At 45.3% G+C, this 24,672-nt stretch overlaps 1 protein-coding gene across 15 annotated transcripts in view; it reads left to right on the top strand.

Annotated features, from left to right (window-relative positions):
- LOC118517394 (chaoptin) overlaps positions 1 to 23,160 on the top strand; it is a 110,003-nt gene extending 86,843 nt beyond the window's left edge. For all 15 annotated transcript variants that reach the window (XM_036063456.1, XM_036063458.1, XM_036063446.1 and 12 more), the window contains 5 exons: positions 8,671 to 9,268; positions 11,579 to 11,889; positions 11,956 to 14,929; positions 16,406 to 16,695; positions 17,329 to 23,160. In XM_036063456.1, coding sequence (XP_035919349.1) covers positions 8,992 to 9,268; positions 11,579 to 11,889; positions 11,956 to 14,929; positions 16,406 to 16,695; positions 17,329 to 18,057 — 4,581 coding nt within the window. In that variant the 5' untranslated portion in view covers positions 8,671 to 8,991 and the 3' untranslated portion in view covers positions 18,058 to 23,160. The remainder of the gene's footprint in view (positions 1 to 8,670; positions 9,269 to 11,578; positions 11,890 to 11,955; positions 14,930 to 16,405; positions 16,696 to 17,328) is intronic.
- Positions 23,161 to 24,672: the final 1,512 nt, after the last annotated feature.

A 24,672-nucleotide genomic window follows, 5' to 3' on the forward strand; every position in this document is an offset into this window, starting at 1 on the left:
GTGAAATTTTATTCGCTGGTGCCGTGACCAGGATTCTGCCAAGATCTCAACCATCCAGCATCCCCATTTGCACTGCACTTGATCGGAATGTAACTGGTATTTTCCAAGCAGTAAAAAACGACTACAATCTCTTCGCTTTTCTGCACTCGCACGCTTCCTCCCCCCCCCCTTAACCTCCCCCCCCGCATTTCATCAACAATTCAAAATGCTTTTGTTTTTCCGCCAGCCTGACTTCTGGGCCGTCCGCATCTCGGGATTTTGCCGCAATGCCATGTGTCAAACGAGGAAAATGAAAACATAATTTATTTATCCCATTCCCATTTGTCCAGCACCGGGCGTTGTATATTCCTGCCCGACGGTTCACTCTGGCAATAATTTCCTTCACACTCACCTCCCCCTTCAGACCTCACCGTTCACCACCATCGCAATTGCAATCTCGCACGCCGGGCAGCGCTTTACAAGCAGCATTTTGTACCAGCCAGCATTATCGGCGAAGGTGAACCCGATTCTTGTGCTTCTCTATTTTTTGCGTTTTTATTTTCACACGCAACCTCCCCCTCCGTACCGCCCAGCTAGAGTGCAAACAAAAGGACGGGCAAACAAGCGAGCGACGAGTAATCAGCAGACGAGGGTCCGGTAGTGCCGTGCCGTTTTATTCATTCCGTTTGTTCTTTTCGGTGTTTCGTTTCGTTTGAAGTCGCCTCGGTTGCAAATATACGGCGTTGGAGTTTATTCCTTCAACCGTAGCGTGCGCACCACACTGGTTGCTTTTACCCTGCCCCGTTCGACCGCCCCGTCGACCACCTCAAGGCACTGCTCGACTGCGACTGCCTTGACAAGGTGTTCAATAGAACAGCAAGAAAGGAAAAAAAAAAGCTGGAAAGCGAAAAGGGTGGGTTTTGCTTGTTGTGGATTGCTTTCCGTTTCATCCGTTTATAAATTTCTCTTCTCGATGGGATAATTTCCATACCGATCGTCTTTTTCACCAGTAACAGTAGTGTGTGTGTGAATGTGCAATGAAGCGCATGCCTTTTTGAACATGCGATTATCCATCGAATCGAGCAGGATTCACCGTTCAGGTGTGGCAAGCGTAATACCAGACTTCCCTCCCAAACACACACACACCCGCTTTTAATGCGAAAAACATAAAGAAAAGGAAGAGTTTTCATTAGTGGCTGGTACGATGGGTCAGAGCTTTAAAGTTCCTGCCAGTTGAAGTTTTTCCTCCTTTTTTCGCTCTTCTAAGGAAAGAAAAAGGGCTAACCTCGGGGATCTTTTGTAGTGCGAATGGTTCGATCGAAGTGGGCGTGCATTTTTTTATTTTCAATTTGTTTCCCTTTTCACTTTGCCTTTGCTCGATTCATTTGTGTGCACTTTCTGCGCACCAGTGGAAGAGTTGGTTGAATGCTGTATTGTCTCCGTTTGATGCTACCTTCATTACATTCGTCTTTTATCTGTTCTGTTCATGCGTAGAAGAGTTTTCGATTTAAGCAAGTGCATCGTTCGTCATTTAAATTTTGAACTTCAATTTGAATTAGTGAATAAAAGAAATAAAAAATAAATATAATGGGTTTTTTGTGACGCACATTGCATAAATCTAAGCTCCTCAAAGTTTGTTGTTTAAAATCACGCAAGGAAGGCTTTGAATGCTAAAAAATGCTAAAAATATTATGTAACAAATATTCGAATAATTTAAAAAAAAAACTGTATTGCATACATTTAGGCTGTTTAATAACCTGCTCATTTTTGAATTTGGAATTTAAAGAGCTTTCAAGATTTATGTACTGAAAAATGCTAAGATTTTAAAGCTTCGCATAATAAAGATCGTTGCCATCTTTGTATGCAATTGAACAGCTTCTGCTTTGTCTCATGCATACATTTAGGCGTTTTATAGCTGTGTTAAATCATGCGTGAACAAAAACGAAATCCGTTGTTAAACATGATCGTAAACAGGATCAAGATAACATTTTTTCAACTATTTGTTGAGAAAAGCTCCTTTGTTAATGATTTACCCCCTTTCTGTCACACGTAATGCATACTTTAAGGCGTGTTTTCCTTTCTTCGTCCGTAAAGGTAAAAAATGTGCGTTTGCGATTCATCATGGCTGATAAGAATTATTCTTTTATTCCTTGTTATACTATGTTAGGTTCTTCTCAGGTTATCTTCTGATCGTCAGCTCTTCGAGTAGCATCAGCCGTTGATTGATTGTTCGCAAGTTTTTGCCAGCAAGCGTTACGTTATTTGGTGACAGTTTTGGACAGGTCGCTCTAGTGTTTTTGTCGCTGCGACTGTGCGTCTTACGGTGCTGCAGGTGCTGCTTGGGCGCTGGTACAGCGGAGCGATTTGATAGATTAGCAGCACCGATCGAGAATTCGTTTCACAGCGCGTTTTCATCCATCCATCCATCCCATTTCATTCACGCGAGTGCTGAGTGTCTTCGTTGCCGGTAGTGAAACGTGAAGAGAAGGCAAAAAAGAGGTAAAAGCTGGGAGTGAATTCGGGGCCGATTAGTGATGGAGTTATGCTGTTTTCCGTTGCAAGGTAAAGATTGATGTATGGAGCAGGTTGAAACAGGGAAGAGGTACGAGTCAAGGAGGAAGATTCTCGAGCGAGAAGAGAACTGGAGCGAGCTTTCCCACTCACACACACTGATGCGGTCCTCTGGATTTTGGTTTAGGATTATCATCAATTACATTAATTAATGGTTTGTGGCTGAAGGGGCTGTGACTTAGAGCGAGGATGAAGTACGCGGTGGGGCAGCAAGAAAACACAAAACAGCTAGACTAACAGCCAAGACGCTGGCTGGGTAAGGAATGGTCGAAAGCCGCGTGTCTTTGTTTCACATCCCCCGGGTAATCTGTTTCCGAATGTTTCTACCCCACGGTAAATCGAATTTCGCTTCAATATGGGAGAGGATTCCTATCCGAATCGGGAAGGTTTAATCTGGATAAAAACAACTGAGCAATGAAGGGAAAAAAGCATGCATTTGAATGTTTTTCTTCCCAACGTTGCTTGAAGTTCTGATAAGGATGCTTTCTTTGATGAGTTTCTACTGGTGATATGAGCCCACAGCGAATTTTTGTTGAAGCGAAGAGTAGGGTATGAGATATTTAAGTGCAGGAGTTTAGAAGATGCTAAGAAGAAAAAATCAGTTGATAGGATTTTGGTTAGGTATGTTGTTTCAAATATTTGTACCAGATGCTGGATGCATTTTATGTCTTCTGTAACTCAGTTTATACTTTCTCAAGAATAATGTATAAATTACACACTTTTGATGAATGTATTCCCCATTTTATCACCAAGGCGAATGATTAACATTAATATTGGAGTAGTGCAATAATATAATAGAATCTGCCCTAAATTTAGGAGAAGTTTTATTCTATGAAACTTTGAAATTCGTTGTGGTGATGTGAGCAAACGAATCAATGACATTTCGCGATTGACCAGTGTTACCAGTTTGAACTTGTTTTGTGAGATTTGGAATCCGGAACATTTGAAGATCAAATAATTTAAAAGATTCAAATCGTATTGGATTGTAAATGATGGATTCGAATCCGATTCGGAAACGTAAGCATCCGATTTCAATCCGATGCCGATTCTGTTTGGATTTGATTGGGATTCGGTTCAGATGCTTTGGGATCTGATTGGGATTTGCTTGGGATGCCATAGAGATCATATGAGGATTTGTTGAGGAATCGATTGGGATTTGATTGAGATTCGATTGAGATTCGATTGAGATCTGATTGGGGCTCGATAAGGATTCAATTGTGATAAGATTAAAATGAAATTCAGGGTACATTGGAATTCGATTGAGATTCATTTGGGATTCGATTATGATGCAATTGAGAGACTACAGGATCTGGGATTCGATTGACATTGATTTATAAATCCATGCGGATCCGATTGTGATTCGACTAAGCATTGATTGGGATTCGATTGTGATTCAATTGAGATTCAATTAGATTGGAGTCCATTGGGGCTCGACTGTGCTACGATTTGTGTTCGATCAGGTTTTGATCGAGATTTGATAGGGATTGGATAAGAGTGAATGGGGCGGAACAATGCTGTTGTTTGCTTTCATCCTTATTCTGTCCTGTTGTTGAATCTGATTCTGAGATTGGGAATTGAAGATTCGGATTCATTTTCATTTTCCTATTATTTTCCAACCGAACATCCACAGCTTTTCCCCAACTGTATGTAAGATTCCACTTTATGACGTGTACGTGTTGCATACTTTTAGGAGTTTTTTAACTTTATGCTACCAACACCACGATTTTTATTCTATGTTAAAAACAACCTTCCCAAAAATTTGAGCAAAAGATCAAACCACATAGCTGCACTCATGTGGCTTGAACCACACAAAAAACAAAACCCGGAAAGCATCCGTTGGCAATGAGCAGTGAAAAGCGGGTCAGAAGATAAAATATCGCTCCCGCCGGGGTCCCCCACTCGGATTTGTGTTGCGGTATGGGGACTGGAGGCAACAACTATTTTGCTGCAGTGTCATTCATAACGAAAAGAAACAAAAGTGACGCTGGGAGGAAACAAACGCCACACACACACTCACACTTTTACACAGACGTTGATGCTGGGAGATAATGTGTTTCTTTGCCACTGTTGCCTATTCGCTTCTTGGCGCGAGCATTAGTGCCAACGGTGGTTTCGAATCTGGCACCGGAGCTAAAGGAATTTGGTTCGTTTGGAAGGCAGGGTGCGAAGGTTGGTGAGTGGGGGAAGCATTTTTTTTTGGGAACTTACCTTGCCCCATAGACGCAGAGGGTAAAATTCTTCACGCTACCGGCTAAACCGTACCCGTGGGGTGCGTGTTTTGCTAGACAAATGGGTTTTATTAAAATTTACAACGTCTTAAGTGTGTCCGTCCCGAGCGTTTTGGCCTGGCGGTACAGAATGGAAGACTTTTGCGCCGGTGTGATGGCTTCATTTTACACCGTTGCCTGCGTTTGCTCGGGTCGACTTGACTTTCGCCGCAATTGCTTTGCTCGCCATTGTGCTTTTCTTGATACGAGGGAGGGAAGGTTTGGAAGGATGCGTGATAAGTTTTGTTGTGCGCTCTGCTGGAAATGATATGCATATTTGATGAAATGTGGGTTTGCTGCTGCTGCTGCTGCTACTGCTTCTTGCTGGCTGGTGCCGTGACGAGGAAGCAGTAATGTGTGTGGGCTGCTATGCTATTTATTTATTTAACGTAACGCGGGAGAGGCTTCGGGGCAGCAAACTGGGCGATGCTTTGCTTCGGTTTTAGTAGGGTAAAAGATTTGGTTTCGCAGCCATTGGTATGCAACGTGTACTGGTCCGCCTATGGCTATAGGCAGCGAGCACACGCCAGAGTTTGTGATGGAATAAAACGCATAAAAAAGCAGCAAACCAAGCATTGCAGTATTGCGTGCGGTACTGCTTTCTACACTATGATAAACGACCGTATGCAGTATCGTTTGCTGTGTGCTGCTGAACGAAGATTTTGTTTTTGCTGCGCACAAAAAAAGGTTCAGGGAAATGGGATTGCAAAAGGGATGAAATCTCGATCTTGAAGTGAAACAGGAAAATCAGTTGTATTTTTAAGATAATAATGTGAAACCACAAGAAGAAGGCAAAGAAACAGCTCATTTTACAAAGAATAAACGGGAACAAATTTAACTCATGCCGGTTCAAAGATGGCAGTGAATTTTAACCGATAGCAAGTGAGGTCTGACTTTCCCATTTTCCCTCCGGTTGTGCTTTGTGGAATAGAAAATGAGCAGGAGAGAGGAAGAGAGAGAGAGAGAGAGAGAGAAAAGTAAAAAAAAACCTCGAATGAACAAAGCGTCAGCCGCTTGGGAGCGTTGTAAAGGTTTCCCCTGTCTTATCCAGCGACTAGGACCTCATCAGTACAGCTCCCGAGCTATTCAATTGCCGCACAAAAGCTTTATTCAGAATTTTCGTTGCCCGACGGAATTGGAAGTGGTCGGGAGCAACCAACCCAAGGAGCAAAGATAGAACAAAATAAATAAAATCGAGACGAAAGATCGAAAGAGAGAGAGAGAAAGAGAATGAGGTTTGGCTTACGTACCGGCTGATGCGGCACTGAACGAATCAAGCGTTCCGGCAAGCGGGAAGAAAATGGTGGATGTGTGTGATGGAACGACGCAGCATCCCGAAGGGCTTGCCCTAATTTTGTGCCGCGTGCTTCATGAAGGATGACTTTTTCTTTTGCCCATCCGCACCGGTTCGCCTGTTTCGCTTGCCGATATCGCAACCTCGGTGCCCGCGCATGAAGTTGAGCGAACTTGAGTTAGTGTGTGCTTGTGTGTGTGTTTTTTGCGCTTTTTCCCTTGCTCTCTCTCTTTCTCTCTCTCTCTCCTTTTTTCTACCATCAATTACGTGAATGCTTTCGTTCTGGGCTCCCCACGCCACGCAATTCAGACGAAAATAGAGAATTAAACGGCAAAAATAGATAGACAAAGCGGGGCACAGGTTGAAGGTTGAGCTAAACAGGGGAAAAAAAACTAAAGCATCAGCGTGAAAGAGCTCGAGTAAACATTGGGTGCTGCTTTCGTATGCACAGTGAGAGCAAAAAAAAGGGGTAAGTCGTTCATTGAAATTGGCATTATTTATTGAAAACTTCAGGGCGACTTTGGTTGCCGTTGTTGAGCAAATGCTGTTCGGAGGTTAGTTTATGCTAGAATGTGAAAGATTACCTTTTTTTGCCAATAAGAGACAAACAATGGGACCCTTCCACTGTAACGTGTGGGGGACAAGTTTTGATCTAAAAGTTGCTTTTTGTAATTGCTTTTGTCAAGCGATTTTGCTATAAGAGATTTTAAATTATTTTTCTTAAGCTCAGCAGTGGTTTGTTAATTTTAAGGGGCGTTTGAAAATAAGCAATTTTTTAAAAGAATTTTTAATTCCCTAATGAACAGTCAATCCAGCTTTAAAGATTTTGTTCGCTTTCCTATATTTTTGAATGCTTTTTCGACATGAGTGACTAGGCGCCTCCATCAAGATCTTTTAAAAAGGTTGTAACTGATTATGAGAAAATATGAATGAATTAATCACAATACAATCATGTATCAAAAAAAAAAAATTGAAATCATTCAGTTGCTCCTTCATTACACTATCTATTTAATTTAAATTAATAAAACAATTAAAATATTTTATTTTCACAGAGTAGCAGGCGTCTCCATGTAACATATTTTTGTTTAAAAATAAATGCTTTTAATTCAGTATTTAACTCTGCAAATCGTTTTATTTTGCATCTAGCTGTTAAAAGACACGTTCACACACACTTGTATCAAAACGTACGCTCAAACTCGAATATAAAACCCATCAAATGTCCACACTGTCGTAACGATTTTCGGCTTCGGTGCAGGTTGCAGGCACTCACAGCGGGGCAAAATGTAACCTTCAGCTTGTCCACGTTTTACCGTTTTACGGTGGCAACCATCAGCAGCCACTTTCATCTTCACGGGTGCTGCTCGCCTTTTTTCTTGGAAATTAACACGTGGCAGTTTACTTGTTGCCTTCAAGGTTCGTTACGTGCCCCGTTACGAACCTCCCCATCATGGCGCACCGTGTTGCGGTGCGAGCGGTGTAAAGGTGAAAATAAAGTTAGTAGCATCAGCCTGCGCGTCTGCACCATAACCGAGCTGGACTCCCTTGCTGCAAGCTGTTAAATAAAAGAAAGGCAGGATGAAAAATTTAAGGACAAAAAGTGAACTGTAGGAAATCATTATCTGTAGGGTCAGGAAACGGGTTGATGATGTTTCTGTATGTAATTTTGTTCTTCTTATGATTTTAAATTAAAGATCAAAAGAGTAAGACGGAAGCAAGAAACCAATTTTTTTAACGTTTTCTGTTCAAACGATCGCAAATTGGAGGAGAAAATGCGATAGAAAAATAAACTATTGATTGAACTGATTCTTAGTTTAGATTAAACTATGGATTTGAAAGAAGAAAAATCTCTCAGAAAGCTTGGAAACTGTGAAAATTCATTTCGTTCGATAGAAGAGATTTTTTTCTGTGTCATCCATACAGCAGAAGTGAGTGGACGTGAGGAATTCTCGTTTCCCGTTTCTATCATTTGCTCTTGGGGAAGGTGCCTATCGACACGGAAGATAGTAGTCGGTCACAGTTATGCATCGCTTGGAATAAGCGTTTTGTTGCCCGCAAGGTTAACGAGCGTGTTCTGCCGCGGGCACGAGTGTACAACGCCCAGTTGTGGAAAATTGGTGGGTTTAATGTGGCGTTCTACTTCATTGTGGTCGGACGTTTTGATGATTCTTGGTGTTCCAGGAACAATTGTGCTGAAAAGGAAGGAAATGGGGTTTATCGTTACAGTCGGCACGGGAATACGGGATACGGGAACTAATTTGTCGGAATTCATCCCCAAACAATCGTTTTGATGCTGCTACAAGGTGATGCAACACGTTCGCTTCCTGGTGACTGCTTCGCGTGATAATTATCTGTTGCTGATTGCATTTTGGGCTATTGTTTGTAAATAATTGTGTCTTGGAAAAGTAAAAGCCGCTTAATCGAACAAAACTGATCTTACAGATCATTTCGTTCAGACGATTGCATACATGTAGGCGCATTGATATGTTTCTTGAAGCTACAATCATTCTTCCTGAAATAACCCAATCAACTAATCAAATTTTTATGTTTCTATCGTTACAGATTTTCTTCTCAACATTAGTGTTCTTGGAGTAAAGTGAATGCTCTTATGTACAAAATAGAAAAGAACCAAGTGCTTAAAAGTGTTAAAAATAAGCGTCCCGTGTCACTAGTTTCTTTCAACCGAAGTTCATCAGATCGGTGTTACTAGGTGTGTCCCCGCTATCACTTTCTCACGGAATCTATCGCTTACACCCTAGGCCCGGAATGCCCGTTAATCGTAGGTTCATCCATCAAGGCCACCCGGTACAAGTGCGCACGGTTAGCGGTACAGAACACACTCCAGTTGCGTCGACCGACGTGTGAGTGTATAGTGAGGTGGCGATGCAACGTTTGCAAACCGTGCTAGCTAGCGCCATCTGGCGCCGGTTGCTAGTGGTAGCGTTCGTGCTACTGGTACAGCTGGTTGACAGTGGCCAGATGGAGGAGCTTCAGCTGCGCAGTTCGGGCACTGGCACGACACGGTTTCGGGGCGGCACATCCGACACATCGGGTAACGGTCGACAGCAGGGTGGACCGGCACCGATGTACGCGGTGAACGATATCGAGTGTCCGAGCTTTGCTGAAAATTCCGCCTGTCCGTGTTACAAATTTGAAGATGGTAAGTTTTGATTTCTACTACGCTTGAAGGTTCCATTTTTATCAATTTCTTGTAAGCCTAAAGGTAGGCAATCCTTAACAAAATATAAGCTACAAAGCCTGAGATGATTCCCAGTATCTGGGTTCTAGCAGCCTTCCTGGATGAATAGTAGTGAAAGTTAGTAGAAACAATCATTTAACTATACATATTGCATACATTCAGGAGCGGAAAGTTTTAATCAAAATATATCTCTTAGGTCCATGATGATCTAAGCTTAAGCATACGATTCATGGTGGAACTATGAGCATTTTTTGAACTGCTTGCGGTGACTTTAAAAAATTATATAAAAACTAAAATAAACAAAATATTTCATAATACCGTAAGATCACAGTTTGCGCCTGAAAGTATGTTTTTATGTATCAGATTGAACCTTTCTTCCATAAACCACTTTCCAGCTACATTTCTCTACAGGCTTAAATCGATTTAACTTTCAAATAGATTGATGCGTTGAGTGAGGCAAATTGAAAATCGATTGTGTGGATGATTTCGATTTCAAGATCAATTTTTCAAAAGAATAAAATTTCTTGCCAAGTTATTAAAGGGTTTAAAGATTAAAGATTATTGTTACTAGCAAAAGGCATAAAGCTATGAGCCGACCTCACTTCCATCAGCATAAGGGAGTATGCTTGTATGCTTTCAACTGAACTTCCCAACAACACTACCTAAATCAATGCTAGGATCTTGTTGTTTCAGGATAGCTGGCACAAACCGGTACCGGGTTTCGCTTTGCCAGTGGAGATGATCTGTGTGGCAGCCGTGGATAAGGGGTACCTTGGGGAGACTAGGAGAGGGGAATAGTGAACGAAAATACAAGATGAACATTGACGCGAGCAAATTACTCTACGCCTCTTGGCTTACGCTTTACCGAAAGCCCGCTCGGAAGTACACAGCCCTGGTCGGTCCCGGGGCGCTATGGGGATGCTGGCCAGCGCGAGAGGGAGCTCGAGCATGAAACATAACAATTTCAGGATTATTCGTTCTTTGCTTGTTTCAATTTTCAAAAAGCAACACACACACACATCCGTGCGTACTGTATGTTGACCGGAAAATCTGCTGCGTCCTTGCGCCTTACCATTGCCGTTGCTGTCGCACCCGTAAACAATGGGCCGGCTGTTTCGTCATAAACGTCGGATAGCTGGAGAAATCGCTTCATCGCACGCAGGCACGAGATTAGTGTGGATACGCCGGACGACTGAACCCGGTAATGGGTGTGTGATGTTGATGCTGTATCCGTGTCGTTTGTGCCCCGTTTCTTTCGTGCCGGGATATCCGCACGGGATGAAACTGCTCAGCACTCGGTAACGCCTTGCCGTGTGTGTCTGCCCCGATCGGACATGCGGTCATGTGATGTCATAGTTCATCCTTGACTGATTTGCTGGTCGTTCGGGGCCGGGTGTCTTCCGGTGCCTGCTGGCTTGTTCAGGTTCGGAGCGCTGAAATCTTAAGTTAAGGGCTTCGTCTATCAAGCCTTTCAGGGACCGGCACCATTCAAGACGATGACTGGTTGGACTGGTGTTCTACCGAGCGTTTCGTAACTCTGGGCAATGCTTTCACCAGATAACTGATGTTCCTCCCTCTCGCTCTCTCTCTCTCTCTCTCTCTCTCTTATCACTACCGTCACATATGTCCTTCATAAACCGTCACGTAATAATTTCATTTCGAAGTCTGTACCAGCACTCGAATGATGAGCGTGATCAGTACAGTACACGACAGGAATAGCATGGAAATGAAAGTAAAGAAAGCAAGGCGGGAAGCACGAGGGTTTTTTTATGAGGGGAGGGGGCGAGGCAGGATCTCACATGCCTAGCAACACGAAGCAGTTATGGTATGTATTTTTTATTACGCTCCAACTCGCACTTCAGCCACTCCAAACGCTCTGCGTCTGCATGTGCGTCCCGGTACACATCGATTTTCCCAACCGGTCGGTTGGGTTGCATAGATTTAGGCGTTAGATAAGCCACCGTACCGGAATCGCTCTACGGCAAAGGCTGTGGGCAATAATCGCCATAATCACCAGCTGTGGCATGGGATATTCGGGATCCCTTCCCAATTCTTCAACCTTCAATCGTCTGTTTCCGCTCATTATGCTCCACCGGTTCATGCTGGTGGAACTACTTCCGGGCAAGTAATATTGGGAAGGTTGAAATAAATCTTTCGGCCTACCCCAGTAAATAGTTCATCCAAAATTTAGCGCCACCACTTGTTCGGCCCACTAATGCATTCCATTCGTATCATCTTCTATTCTTTCGCCCCCCTTCTTGACGTTCGCAGGCATCTTTCTCGAGTGTCCGGGCATCACGTTTGCGGCGCTGCGTTCAACACTGCAAGTCATCTCGTCCCCGATACAGTCACTGTCCGTGTATGACTTTGACCGGTCGGTGAAGACACTTACGGCCGACCTGTTCCAGGGTTCATCGTCGACCAGCGTCGGAATGGGTTCGGAGCTAGTGGTCGGCGCGAACGTGAGCATTCGACACCTGCAGTTCTCCCATTCGAGCCTGCAGCAACTTAAGCAGAACAGTCTGCTACCGTTGCGCTCGCATCTGGAGAGTCTTAGCATTATCAACGGCAAGTTGACACAGGTATGTATTGCATGATTAGGTTTTTATATAACAGGAACACGTCTAAAACGATTCATCTCCCCACAGGTTCCTTCAAAAGCGATCGTAGGTCTTAAGAAGCTAATGGTGCTAGATCTGGATGCAAACGAGATTACCACTCTGGACGATTATGCGTTCCATGGTCTGCACCTGGTGAAGCTTAATCTTAAGAGTAACCAGATCGAGCGTGTTCCCACCAACGCTCTGGCCGGCTTGGAAGAGTCGCTAGCCGAGCTGGATCTGTCCGAGAACCGGTTGCGCCAGTTTCCGACCTTAGCTCTCCGTCAGCTAGAAAATCTTCGTCTGGTGCGTCTCTCAATGAATGAGATTGCTTCGCTGCAACCGGACGACACCTACACACGGTTTGGGTCGCTCTCGTTCCTTGATCTCAGCCTCAACAACTTCGTGGAGCTGTACGCAGATATTTTCGGTGCATTTCCATACCTGAAGACGCTTTCTCTGTACAACAACTTCATCGAAACCGTGCACCGGGATGCGTTCGTGTCCTTGCACGAGCTTCAATCGCTCGATCTCAGTCACAATCGGATCGTGTACCTGGACCCGGATGTGTTTGCCGGCAATCGACGGCTCCACACGGTCGATCTGAGCCGCAATCACGTGCACTACGTGAGTGGAGTGTTTGCCAACCTTCCAGTGCTGAGGGAAGTGTTTCTTAGCGAAAACAATCTGCTCGAACTGACGGACGATTGCTTCGCCAACTCGACCGGTGTAAAGGTGCTCTATCTCGAGCACAACGCGCTGCAACGGTTGGACGGTGAAGCGCTCGCTTCGCTCGCAAATCTCGAGCAGCTCTTCCTAAGCCACAACTTGTTGGAGAAAATTCCGGTCCAGTTTTTCGAATCGACTCCAGGCCTTACGTCACTGGCGCTCGACGCAAACGCACTGATCGAGCTGGACGAGCGGCTGTTTCGACGGCAGGTGAAGCTGCGCGAGCTACGCCTCAACGGGAATCGCTTGCGACAGATTCGGGCGGGTCTGTTTGCACCGGCTACGGATCTGATGGAGCTGCACCTGCAGAACAACGAGCTGCGGGTGATTGAGCGCGGTGCACTGAGAGGCTGTCCCCAGCTGCAGTACGTGAACCTGCAGGATAACGTGCTGGAGGAGTTGGACGCGGTGTTCGCGGGCGGACCACCACACTCACCGGCCCACTCGCCCCTGATGGCGGTTACGACGCACGGTAAGCTTATCAGCACGAAAGGTGATGCAATACCGGATGAGCTGCAGAGCGTGAGTGAATCGGCACTGCTTTCGATTCAGCTGAGCGGGAACTCTTTGCGACATCTGCACGCCCAAGCGTTCCGTGGACAGACGAGCGTACAGATGGTGTGGCTAGAGCACAATCAGCTCCGTGCGCTCGATAGGCTTCTGTTCGCCGAGACGGTTCATCTGGAGAAGCTGTATCTGCGAAATAACTCACTGCTCGCCCTGGAGCCGGGTACGTTCGATGCGCTCACGCGTCTGAAGCTGCTCGATCTATCGTGGAACCGGTTGAGTGATCTGCAGCCAGAGCTGTTCCGTGGTTTGGGCGAGCTGGAAGAGCTGCACCTGTCGCACAATCTGCTCGGTGCGTTGCGTGCCAACGTGTTCGGTACGTTGCGTGGTCTACGCACCCTGGATCTTAGCTACAACAACCTGCAAACGCTCGGTGCCGACTCACTGCAACCCGGACTGCCGGTTACCAATGTGAATCTTCGAGGTTGCAACCTTACCCGGCTGGAGCCGGGCGCGTTCCGTGGTCTTTCGAATTTAGCGGAGCTAACACTGGAAGAGAACTACCTTCCGGCGAGCGAGCTGCGACATCTGGACGCCAGTCCGGTACGTACGTTGCGGCTTTCGGCCAACAATTACTCGCTCGTACGGGAAGGTTTGCTGGAGCGTTTAGCCTCGCTGCAGGTGTTGGAGTTGGCGCGTTGCTCGATCGGCGATCTGCCCACGGCTCTGCTCCAGCGCAACGTTAACCTCGTCCGGCTGGATCTTAGCGAGAATGAACTGCGCGTCCTTCGCCGAGGATCGTTTGCTGGGTTGCATGTGTTCAAGGAGCTACGCTTGCACGGCAACCGTCTGGTGGACTTTCCCCATCTGGCGCTGCTGAATGTTTCGACGCTGGAGGTGTTAACCCTGTCACGGAACCAGCTAACTGCGATTGATTTCTACAAGCTCAGTGGTTTGCCAAACCTAAGAACGCTTGATCTGCACGCAAACAGCATCACCACCCTGGGCGGCTTCACGGTCGATACGCTGCCCCATCTGGACACGCTAGATTTGAGCGGCAATCTGCTGCTAGCCCTGCCGGAGAACTTCTTCAAACACTCCGTCAGCTTGCAGCGGGTCGATTTGTCACTCAATCGGTTTGGGCGTATCCCTAACCTCGCCTTGTCGGAGGCATCGCTCGCCCGACTTGCCTGGCTCAATCTAACCGGCAATCCGCTGCAGCGCATCTCGGCTGACGCTGATCAACAGCGCTTTCCCCATCTACGTGAGCTCGTGATTAGCCGCACCAACCTGTCGATCGTGACGAGTAAAGACTTCGAGCTGTATCCAGCAGTCCAAAGGCTACATCTATCCCACAATCGCATTAACCGTATCTCACCAGGTGCGTTTGTTGCACTCGCCAGCCTACAGCTGCTAGATCTTAGCGCGAACGAGCTAGAGCTGCTGCCGAAAGAACGGCTGCAGGGGTTGCGCTTGCTCGAGACGCTAAACCTCTCCACCAACAGCATCCGTGAGCTGGACGAGTTTGCCCAGGACCTGCAGAAGTTGCGTGTGCTCGATGCCTCGGGCAATCAGCTCGAACGTATCAGCAAGAACGCGCTCAGACATTTGGGTGCGCTACAGGAGCTGTATCTGAACGGCAACCGATTGGTGACGGTTGCGTCCGATGCGTTCCGGACGCTGCGAGCCCTGACGACGTTGGATCTGCGCAAGAACTACTTTGAGTACGCACCGCTCCGTGCGCTGAAGCCACTCGAAACACATCTGCAGCAGTTGCGACTAGAAGGTAGGTTGTGGCACCCCCCCCCCCCCCCCCCAAAGTATGCAATGTGTCAAGACAAGTTTTCCTCACCGATGGTTCTACCAGTTGACTGTTCATCGATCAAATGCGTTGGCATTGCATTCGAAGAGTTCCTAAGCTTATGTTCATCATCTAAAGTTACGTAATGTACGAACAACGACAAGCTCTGGTGCGTGTGTTAGCAAAAGTCTCAGAATTTCAAACCAATGAAATGTAGCTATCAGTGACATAACGACAGCGTACATCGGTTGCTCACTCCCTCACCCAGCACAACCTAACCGATGACCTGTCAAACCGATTGCAAGGCATCGAACCCATTCATTGAAGTGCTTTCCACTTGAGAAACTTCTTCCCTCGGTTGCAGCATTCGTTGATGTGGTTCGTGAACCCCCGGTACGCATCTTACCTTCAGCCGCACACCAGCTTCACCAAAACCTTAAATCGATTCTATTGCTCCCCCATGCCCTTACTTCCCGGAAGCATATGGTTCATGTTGCAAAAGACATACACCGCCGAAGCATTTTGCGACGCAACAAGTCGACGATGGACAATCGACTTGTTCGGAACTTCTCGTACGCCCGCCGGGACCACTACCTCCGGGAGCTACTTTCGGTGGTTGGGTTTTGTTCAAAGCGAAAAGTTTAAGCGCCTTCCTCTCCGTGTCTCTGTCCCTATGCCTATTTCCACCCGCTTCGTACAGCTCAGAGACAATCGGCGAGTCTTTATGTTGCGCAGGCAAAAAAGGCATGGCGTGATGTGCGAATGACAAACCTGTTGTGCAGTCGAGACCAACCGCCAGAAAATCTAGATGAAATAGTTTCTATCTCACGGATGTGTTCGATGCTTCGATCTACTTCCACGAGCACTTGCAACCCAATGTCTCCGGGTTTTGCTAAACTCGACTCAAGTAAAATAAATGAATTGATGGTTTATCATAAATATTTATCGTTCAACTCATCCTCCACGAAGCCCATCCTTCCATTACGTCGCACTGTCTCCATTCCGCCCGTCTTAATGTGGCAAAGTTTGATTGGAGTTTTTTTTTTGCGGGATCGAGCACACGGACCGCAGGCGGACAGGCCGTCGGTCGCATAAACCCAGCTGACGCTAATGCCGTTGGACATTTTGATTTTTCGATTTCTGCTAACGATTACGATTATGAGCCGTTCATTAGTGTCGGCAATGGTTGGCGCGAGGGGGGGAGGTTCCGGGAGGAGGAGGACAAACAGCCGAAACCCCTTTCTACAGAAGTTTGCAGAAAGTTTTCTCCACATCCCCGTTTTTCTCTTCCATTCCAATGCCCCATCTCTGCTCCACTGCCCAGCAAACTACTTTGGTGACTGTTTTACTGCCGATTGGAAAACTGTTTCTTGGATTGCTTGAAAAGGGGTTGTTCGTTCACGTAATGGGACTTACCGTTTTCTTTTTCGTGTCTGTGTGTGTGTGTTTCTGTGTGCCCAGATAATCCGCTCGTCTGCTCGTGCGATACCCAGGAGCTGTGGGAGTGGCTGAGCGACCACCGGAAGTGGGCCCGCGGTTACGACAACGTGCGGTGCGAGCAGCCGGCCGAGGTGCAGGGCAAGCTGCTGTTGACGATGGAACCGCAAGAGTTTTGCGACGTGCCGCTCATCCTGAAGATTGCCATCCAGGACATACAGCCGTACTCGGTGCTGGTGTCGTGGCAGAGCCGGGAACACTCCGGTTTGCACGGGTACCACATCATCTACCATTCGCTGGACACGGTCGAGGATGTAAGTAGAGCATGTGTGGGTGGGTGTGTGTGTGTGTTGACATGTTACAGGTCGGGAAGCGATCCATTAGCCGTCGGGTGGTGCTGGGTGAACGAGCTTCTTTGATTTTCTTCGAGTGCCATCGGACGGATGGCGCTGAATGGCGCTAATGAAGAAGTAGTAAAGCAGAGTAGCGGCCGTTAAGGGTGCCTAAGAGCAATTTTTACAGCAAACAAATGATGCGAGTTGTTCGACAGGGTGGTACAATCATGGGTGTGTTTGTGTTTGCTGTAGCGCAAAACTGAGCGCCTAATGTTATGCAAAGAGCATGACACCTTTATCTTAATGAACTGCTGAAGATGTTCTGTGTTGCTGTTCTGTTTGTTAATTCAACTATTTGCTCGAGATATATTATAGCGGAAAAAGTTTTTCAACGCCTACAGTTATGCAATTTGCAAGTAAAGAGTGGTTTTTGAGAAATTCCTTTTTTTTTTGAGGTAGTTTTTTGATTTTTTTAATTATACACACGTAACACGTTACGTCCTTATTAGCTCATCAGCTCTCTTTTAACTCATCAACGATCACATCCAATTTACTCGATTCACTATACCTTTTTAATATCTCCTTTTATTTAACTACTTAAACCTGATATAGATTCGCGGCAAAACGATGAACCGGTCCTCGAACTCGGCCAAACTGAACCGACTGTCCTCGAACACACGGTACTTGATCTGTGTGCTCGGTCTCGGCAGCTGGCTAACGTACCACAGCGATATCAACAGTTTGCTGAACCAATCGAACCAGCTGCAGAACCAGATCCTGAACAGTGGGTCCGCCCTGCACAGTGGCTACGCAGCGGGCGAGCTGGACGCATCCCTCTCGAACACGCTGCTCTCGCTGATGATGGACACACCGACGTCCCGGTGCACGGAAGTGCGCACGCTGGACGCGATCGGGCCGAACCCGCTGGCCGAAGCGGACGGCATGTCCGGCCGGAGCATCATCCACTCGATCCTGACGCGGCGCCTCGGGCTCATCGTTGGCTGCTGTCTCGGCATCGTCGTCTTTATCGTGCTCATCTCCGTGCTCGGTTGGCTGAAGATTAAGAAGCAGCGGCTGGAGGCGGCCAAACGCCAGCAGCAACCGCACCAGCCCGAGTTCATTTCCTACCGACACTTTTCCATCCCGAACGACGAGCACGGCCGGGACGGGGTGGCCGGTGCGATAGGTGCGGGGGGTGGCGGTGGTGGTGCTGGTGGCGGTGGTGTTGCCCTACTCGATGGGCATCCGTCGTTCATTTCCGGTGCGGTGCTGGGCACAACCACCACCATGAACGGTGGTGGACCGGACGAGCACAAGAAGCTTTTCCTTACCGACAGTTGAAACGGGCGCCGGACGGATGGGGTCAATGCTTCCCTTTCCACGCTTGCTCTGGTCAATTACAGCTAAGCGCGGTGAGCGGAAAACGAGGGGCAGGGGGATGGGGTGATGGGTGCCGGTATGATTTTCTAATACAAACAAATCAAAACAGCAAACAATGCGAATGTGAACGAAAATAGTACTAATCAAACCCATAGCTAATCGTGACTCCCTGGTGAAGAACATGGGTGGCCAGCAAATTGGTGTGTGTGACTGTGTATGTGTGTGCGTGTGCTGGGGGAGGGTGCTGAAGAATAGTGTATAATCAGAGGGAAAGCAGGTGGCGGAAGTGATTGCCTGATTGGGAACACTTCTTTTAGTCGGTTGTTACATTATTACATTATGTATGATGGGTTGCCTACATTAAAGGCTCGGCGGGATGTATTGCTTTTTATCAAACTAATACTCTGTTACGTGGAAAAGCAGTAAGAAATAGAGTGTTTTTATTTATCTACTTGAAATAGTTTAAGTCGCAACTGTAATGAAAGTTGTCTAAAGGAAGTGACAATTGTAAGTTATGAGTATTGCATACTGACAGGCGCTCTGGTTTGGCATGCAATGGTCGTTCACGTTTGGCTCCGTGCTGTTTATTTTTAAAATTTAATTTAACCCTTCAAATATAATTTAAGGTGTTTCTACTATATTTTTAATTAATTCCTAAAGTGTTATTCAACAACAAAAAAATCCAAACGAAGCTTTCGGCAAAAAAAACGAGACAGAAAGGAAGGGAGAAGAAGAAAAAATGCAAAGGGGGAAAAAGAGGAAATAATGACCAAATTTTCATGAACAAAACAAGAACAAAATTACTCATTGCCCACTGTTCGAAACGATGGCCCGCAGCAGCCATTTTGATCGTTATCCAGCAAACTACTAGTTTTGTAAATAATTTGTAGAAACAAAAATAATTGAGCTTGATCACGGCAATGTGGCCCTGGTGCATGTCCGGTGGTGTGAGGTGTGTTCGAGCAGTTGTACCACAGCTTAAAACAGTTGAATGGAAGAGAATGAGTCGTCTTTTTGATACCGAGCTAGAGACAACATGCAGGAAGTTATCGCGAGTCTCGCAACAGGGGCAAAACAGAACTAAAGCAAGCGCTTCGGGAGGGGTTTCTTTCTGGATAAAGAATTTTTTTTAAGTTTTCAGGCTTTTCTTTATCGATTTATTGCATTATTCCCTTCACCAAATCTGTTCTTCAAAGATAAAATGGGATCGTTCGAGTGATGTCTGGGTGTGTGTCTCGCATTGGATTGACAAAAAAACGGATTAACCGGAAAAGGAAGATTAAACAAATACGAGTCGCGAGTATCGGGCTCTGACCAGTGTTATTTCATCTTGTTCTAAGCTCTTTGGTTGTATCCTTTCTGGGCCAGGGTTTTGGTGCGGTACTTCACAGCGTAAGAAAGAGTAAGATGTCTATGTTGAAAGCGATCCATATTCAATGCATACGAATTCTTTGTATCGAATTTAAATCCTGTTTGCTTTTCTTGTAGTGTTTAAACGTCCAACGTGAGAGAGAAACCATCTTAAAGGGCGCGGTTTACCATGGTTACTGCTATAAGCTCGAAGGTCCTGTACTAACCAAGAGTGCAGCCAGTCACAGACCACATTAATAACCATTCGATCAGCCCACCAGCTGACTGAAAAACGAATGGTGGTCTGTTGTTTATCCTTCTGTTTTGGGAAAATGTCTGTCCAGATATGTTGTCGTTTCTTCAAATATCACTCGTCTTGATCCACTGAACAGTCTGCAGCGCTTTTATTTACTTTAGTTTACCATTGTGAACGATCTGGATAGAGCACGACGAGGACGTAATTCGCACGGTGGAAAGCGGTTTTTCTCATCATTATCCATCGAATGATTGTTTTCACTTTGTCGGAGTATGTTTCGCCGAATGTGTTATCGAACCGTGGGGCTTGGTCGACGAGGGCGTTTTACCCAGTGGGCGTTGTACTAATACCGAATCGAACGCTATTAGTGCTAGCGCATGGGACTTCAAGGAATGTTTTTTTGTTTTTGTCGAGCGAAAAACATCCTACAGCATATCGTGAGCTGTTTATTTTTGTTTATCGATGCTTCAGAAAGATGGTTTGAGCTCTTTGAAGTGATTTTTTCCTTTGAAAAAAAAAATCTTGCTGGCTACAGTTCGTGCACAAACTCTTACCGAAAACCGATTTTTAAGTTATCCGTTATCGATTTGAACCTCGAACACGAACTACGAACGATCTCATCTATGACGATTCTAAGGAGACTTATTTGAATTTTTGGATTACAAGAACAAAAGATTTTCGTTTCAATACATTCAACTACTGCCGAAAATTTAATTGGATCATAGAAATCACGATTATGAACGGGTTTTGCTTTACATCATCAGTTTTCTGTTCACTTTTGTTTTTTCAATTCGTTTCAATGTGCAACTTGCTTGCAGAAAAGTTAAACCGCTTGAAGTTGGCGTTTGGATTTGGAATGTATTGTGCGCCTAATGGTATGCAATTTATCGAACAACATAAAGGCATATAGTGTGAAACCCTACTCCGAACCAATGAGATCCCCCCCCCTCCCCCCCCCAAATAATCTTCTAAAGTTCCGTAAGAATTTGCAAACTGAACTTAAACAGTAACAGATTGCATACCTTCAGGCGATCACATATAAACAGTTTGTTTTATTTAATTTCTTAATGCAAATCAAAAGTTAAATATTTGTTTAAGAACTTTATTTTTAGAATTGAATATTAATAATCTTTTTTTTCTATTAACCGCCTCCCCTCCCCCTAAACGAGTCGATTTGTTTCATAGTGTTTGTGCTTTGAGCATGCAAGCGACAGAAGAAGCAAACAATTGTTTGCTACCTTTTGCTAGGGGAAGGAAGATCTAAAATCTAAAAGAAAAACCATTAGAAAATAAGTGAAATAAATTTTGGTGCTAGCTAGTTAAAGATTCGGATCGATTGCCGGGGCTTTTATTTTCTGTTTCCGGGAACATGTTGATTAGGAAGCGAACCATTGCTATGATTTTTCCTGTGCCGCTTGCTAGGAGCGTGAAAGTAGTTTGACACTGTGAATGAGGGAAAAGAGTCGCTAAACTGTTTAGTTTTTGTTTACTCGTAAAACATGGCCTGGGAAAAATGGGCAAAAAGATATCGTTTGTTTGTAATGAGCAGTTAATGATGTGGTTAAGGTCAAACCTAAATTTAGAATTTTATAAAGCAGAAAAATAAGCTTTATTAAACAAAAACAAACGAAAAGAACTAAATCGTAATCGTAAAAAGGGACATGTAAAAAAAAAACAACCAAGAAATCAACAACGATCCATTGTTTGGGAAGATATACTCAAGACAACCCAGTTGATGTAAGTGAAGGCGGGAGTGTCTTTTAGCAATTCATAATTGTTTAACTGCAAACTTTTAATTTTGAAGAATTTTATTTTTGCAAAACAAGTTACTACGATACTAAAACGGAAATCAAAATTCAAAACAATTCAATGAAAACAGATTGCGAATGTATCACTAATGTATAGTAAACCCGCAAACAAGTGATAATCGAACGTACTAGGCGAGACGAGGTCGAGTAGATAAAGGGCGGCAGAGTTGTGCAGCGTAAGAAAAAGCTTAAGTAAAATGAAATAACAAAATATTGTTTTTCGTACAGATAGAAAACGAGCGGAACAGTTAAGCTAACGTATGCGCAGTGTGGATGGTGAAGAAGCAAAATCAAAACGAATTAAAAGAAAATCAAACCCGACATGCTGAACACAAATACTTCTTCCAAAAATTGTACATAAAACAGAAATGGATAGTTGGGCAAGGGAAACATAAAGGAAGGCTAGTTCCACCTTGCACCAATATCGTCCGTATGCTATGTAATTCAACAAAGCAAACGATGTTTTATTTATGTTGAAAACAGGGCCTCCTTAAGCGTACAGCAGCTCGGCAAAGTGGGCCGAATGGTCGAAATGTTTGCTAGTTTAGAGTGAATTTCGGTTTGGGTAAAATAATCAAATCGACAGAACAAACCCCCGAAACTCAAACTCAAGCAAGCCTAGCAGCAACAGTTTATCATGGACATGTAAGGTGTAAACGATCGCAAGGAACTCACCCTGAAAAACCCTGAAATGAAAATCAAAATACAAAATTGATGTCTGTATGCCGTTCGAGCGGCACAACCGTTGCTAGGTGCTAGGGCATTGTGTTTTTTTTTATTATTATATAAAGTTGGCTTCCAAGTGCAGATAATAGCGCCAGCAAAAACAAAAATGAAAGGCCAAAAAAACCACTGACAAAATTAATTTAAAGTTTAGGTAAATCCATTCCATCCCAACATGCCCGACAGCGAACGAGCGAGCGTTTAAGGGGGTAACGAATGATGACGAATGGCGGACATTAGGCGTTAGAAGAGAGGTAGGGAGGAGTGAGCAAGTAAAACTCCTTTAAAGAATCGAAAGTGGAGCGTGATTAGGACAAACGAAAAACCCAGTTTAGCAAATAAAAATGTATTTATTCTGAATTTGTGTTTTAACTGAGGTAAACTTCAAAGCCAAGGTTGGGCATAGAAAGGTTTGGCCGGTTGAGAAGAGTGTGAAAGAGCGAAAAAAAATAATAAAAATACAAAACAAAGGAAAGAAAACTGAAACTCGTCGGAGTTTCCCCCCACTAAATCCAGTCGGACGTACTGAGAAAGCAAAGGAAAACAACGACAAACCCCCGTTGAAAAATGCCTGTATGACAGTGTATGAGTGTATGTATGTATGTACGTATGGGTGTATGATTGTCTGAATATTTGTGTACTGTGCGAGCGTCTGAGAATAATGATTACAGGAAGTGCTGTGGTGGTGGGTATGAAGTAAAGGGGGGACAGCAAGGTCAGCAATTACGAAATAGTAAGAATTTAAATTCGACTGTAAGTAGCCAGCAAGCGGAATGGAAAACTAACTCGGAAGGAGTGATGAAGAGAGAGAGAGAGAGAGAGAGAGAGAGAGAGGTGTGACGCATGTAGCATGGTGGTTGATGAGAGCTGGTGCAATGATGTGTACGATGATCCTAAAAACACAATAAAAATTCATAAACGGACTAATTGATTTGAAGTTGTCTAGTTGTTTTGGTTATATCCGAAAAGATGTCTTGGTCGTCGTGAATGTAAGATTCTTCTCGGTCGTGGTCCACTTATCCATATGTCCCCTAACTCTTTCCTTGCTGTAGTGCGTCATGTTGCGTCAACGGCAGGCTGTAGTGCGTCAACGGCAGGCGCAAGGCTTGGCTTGGTCGTAAACACAACTGCTAACGACTAACTCCTCTGAATCGAGCGAGGAGGTCTTCTCTCAGTGTATTTCAGGATCGTTAGCCGCAATAACGATTGTAGCGAAAGGGATAGAATAACTATCCTACCTTGAAGTAGTTTAACATCAACAACTTTGTTCCATAGTCGGGCTCTGTCGTGGTGTCTGAACATCCGGTATGCAAGCCTTCAGCATAATCACCTATAGAACTCGCTCATCTACGAAAATGGACTTCTGCTCCTCTTCAACTCATTTTATTTCTCCTGTCATGTAAAGTGCCCTGTGCCCTGTAAAGAGTTTAGTGGTAAAGAAACCAATTTCTCCGTTCTTACGATTTACCCAACACGATATATCCGGGATTAATCTCCTCGTGTTCAAACCAGGCGATCACGAGTGTTCTGCTCGTCTCCTCACGCTGCCGTCCTCGTATGTCTGATGCTAGACCTCTCCTCGCTGCCTTTTCGGTGCGGTGCGTTCTCTGGATGGTGATGCGATGGGCGTCCCTCTGTAGAAGCTTCCGTCCCCACGCAGGGGCTACATAATGGACGATGCTGTTCCCGACGTTTACCAGGGGCTTCCTTCTGCTGCTCTTCGGACCACACTTGTTCATCATGAGGACGGTCAAGGCATTCTTGGTACGGGATGCCTTGCAACATACTGCCTCTAGATGCCGGCCATGGTGCTGTTTGCGGCAGAGCTCAACCCCGAAGTACTTCAGCGACTTCGTAGAGGCGATCGTTTACCCATCCGCTCGTAGTTGGCCTATCTACCGGGTGTGATGGGTGTAGAAGATCATGTAGCTGGTCTTTTGATGGACCAGCTTCAGATCGACTCCCCCCATCCAGCGCTCGATCGTCTCCAGGTTCCTAGTCGCTGCGTCGCTGATTTGCTGAATGTCCCGCCCGATGAGGATGAATGCATGACGGCATGACCTTAAGAGGGCGTTAGGACAAAGAAGGAACTTAGTATGAATCTTCGAAGAATGTTAGCAAATCAGAGAGTCATCCATGGGGATGGAAATCACCTTGAAGCTCACCTTGAATTGTACTCCGCCTATTGTGGCCTTCAATAACCTTACAGCTTTTCACCCATATTACAGAATTCTCTTTCACAGCTCCGAAAACAGTGTTGTAGACCAGCCAGACGACGAGATCCAGAGAATCTGAGGTTTTTGGAGTATCTTAAGTGAAGCTTTTATCGGTGGCAGACCCCAACGCAACGAGCTTATTTATTTCTGCAGATGAAAATTGATGAAAGAGGAGACTCCAAATGTTGAGGACCATGATGGTTCTATTCGGATATATCTGATG

The sequence above is a fragment of the Anopheles stephensi genome, chromosome X (genome assembly GCF_013141755.1).
Source record: "Anopheles stephensi strain Indian chromosome X, UCI_ANSTEP_V1.0, whole genome shotgun sequence".
Lineage (NCBI taxonomy): Eukaryota > Metazoa > Arthropoda > Insecta > Diptera > Culicidae > Anopheles > Anopheles stephensi.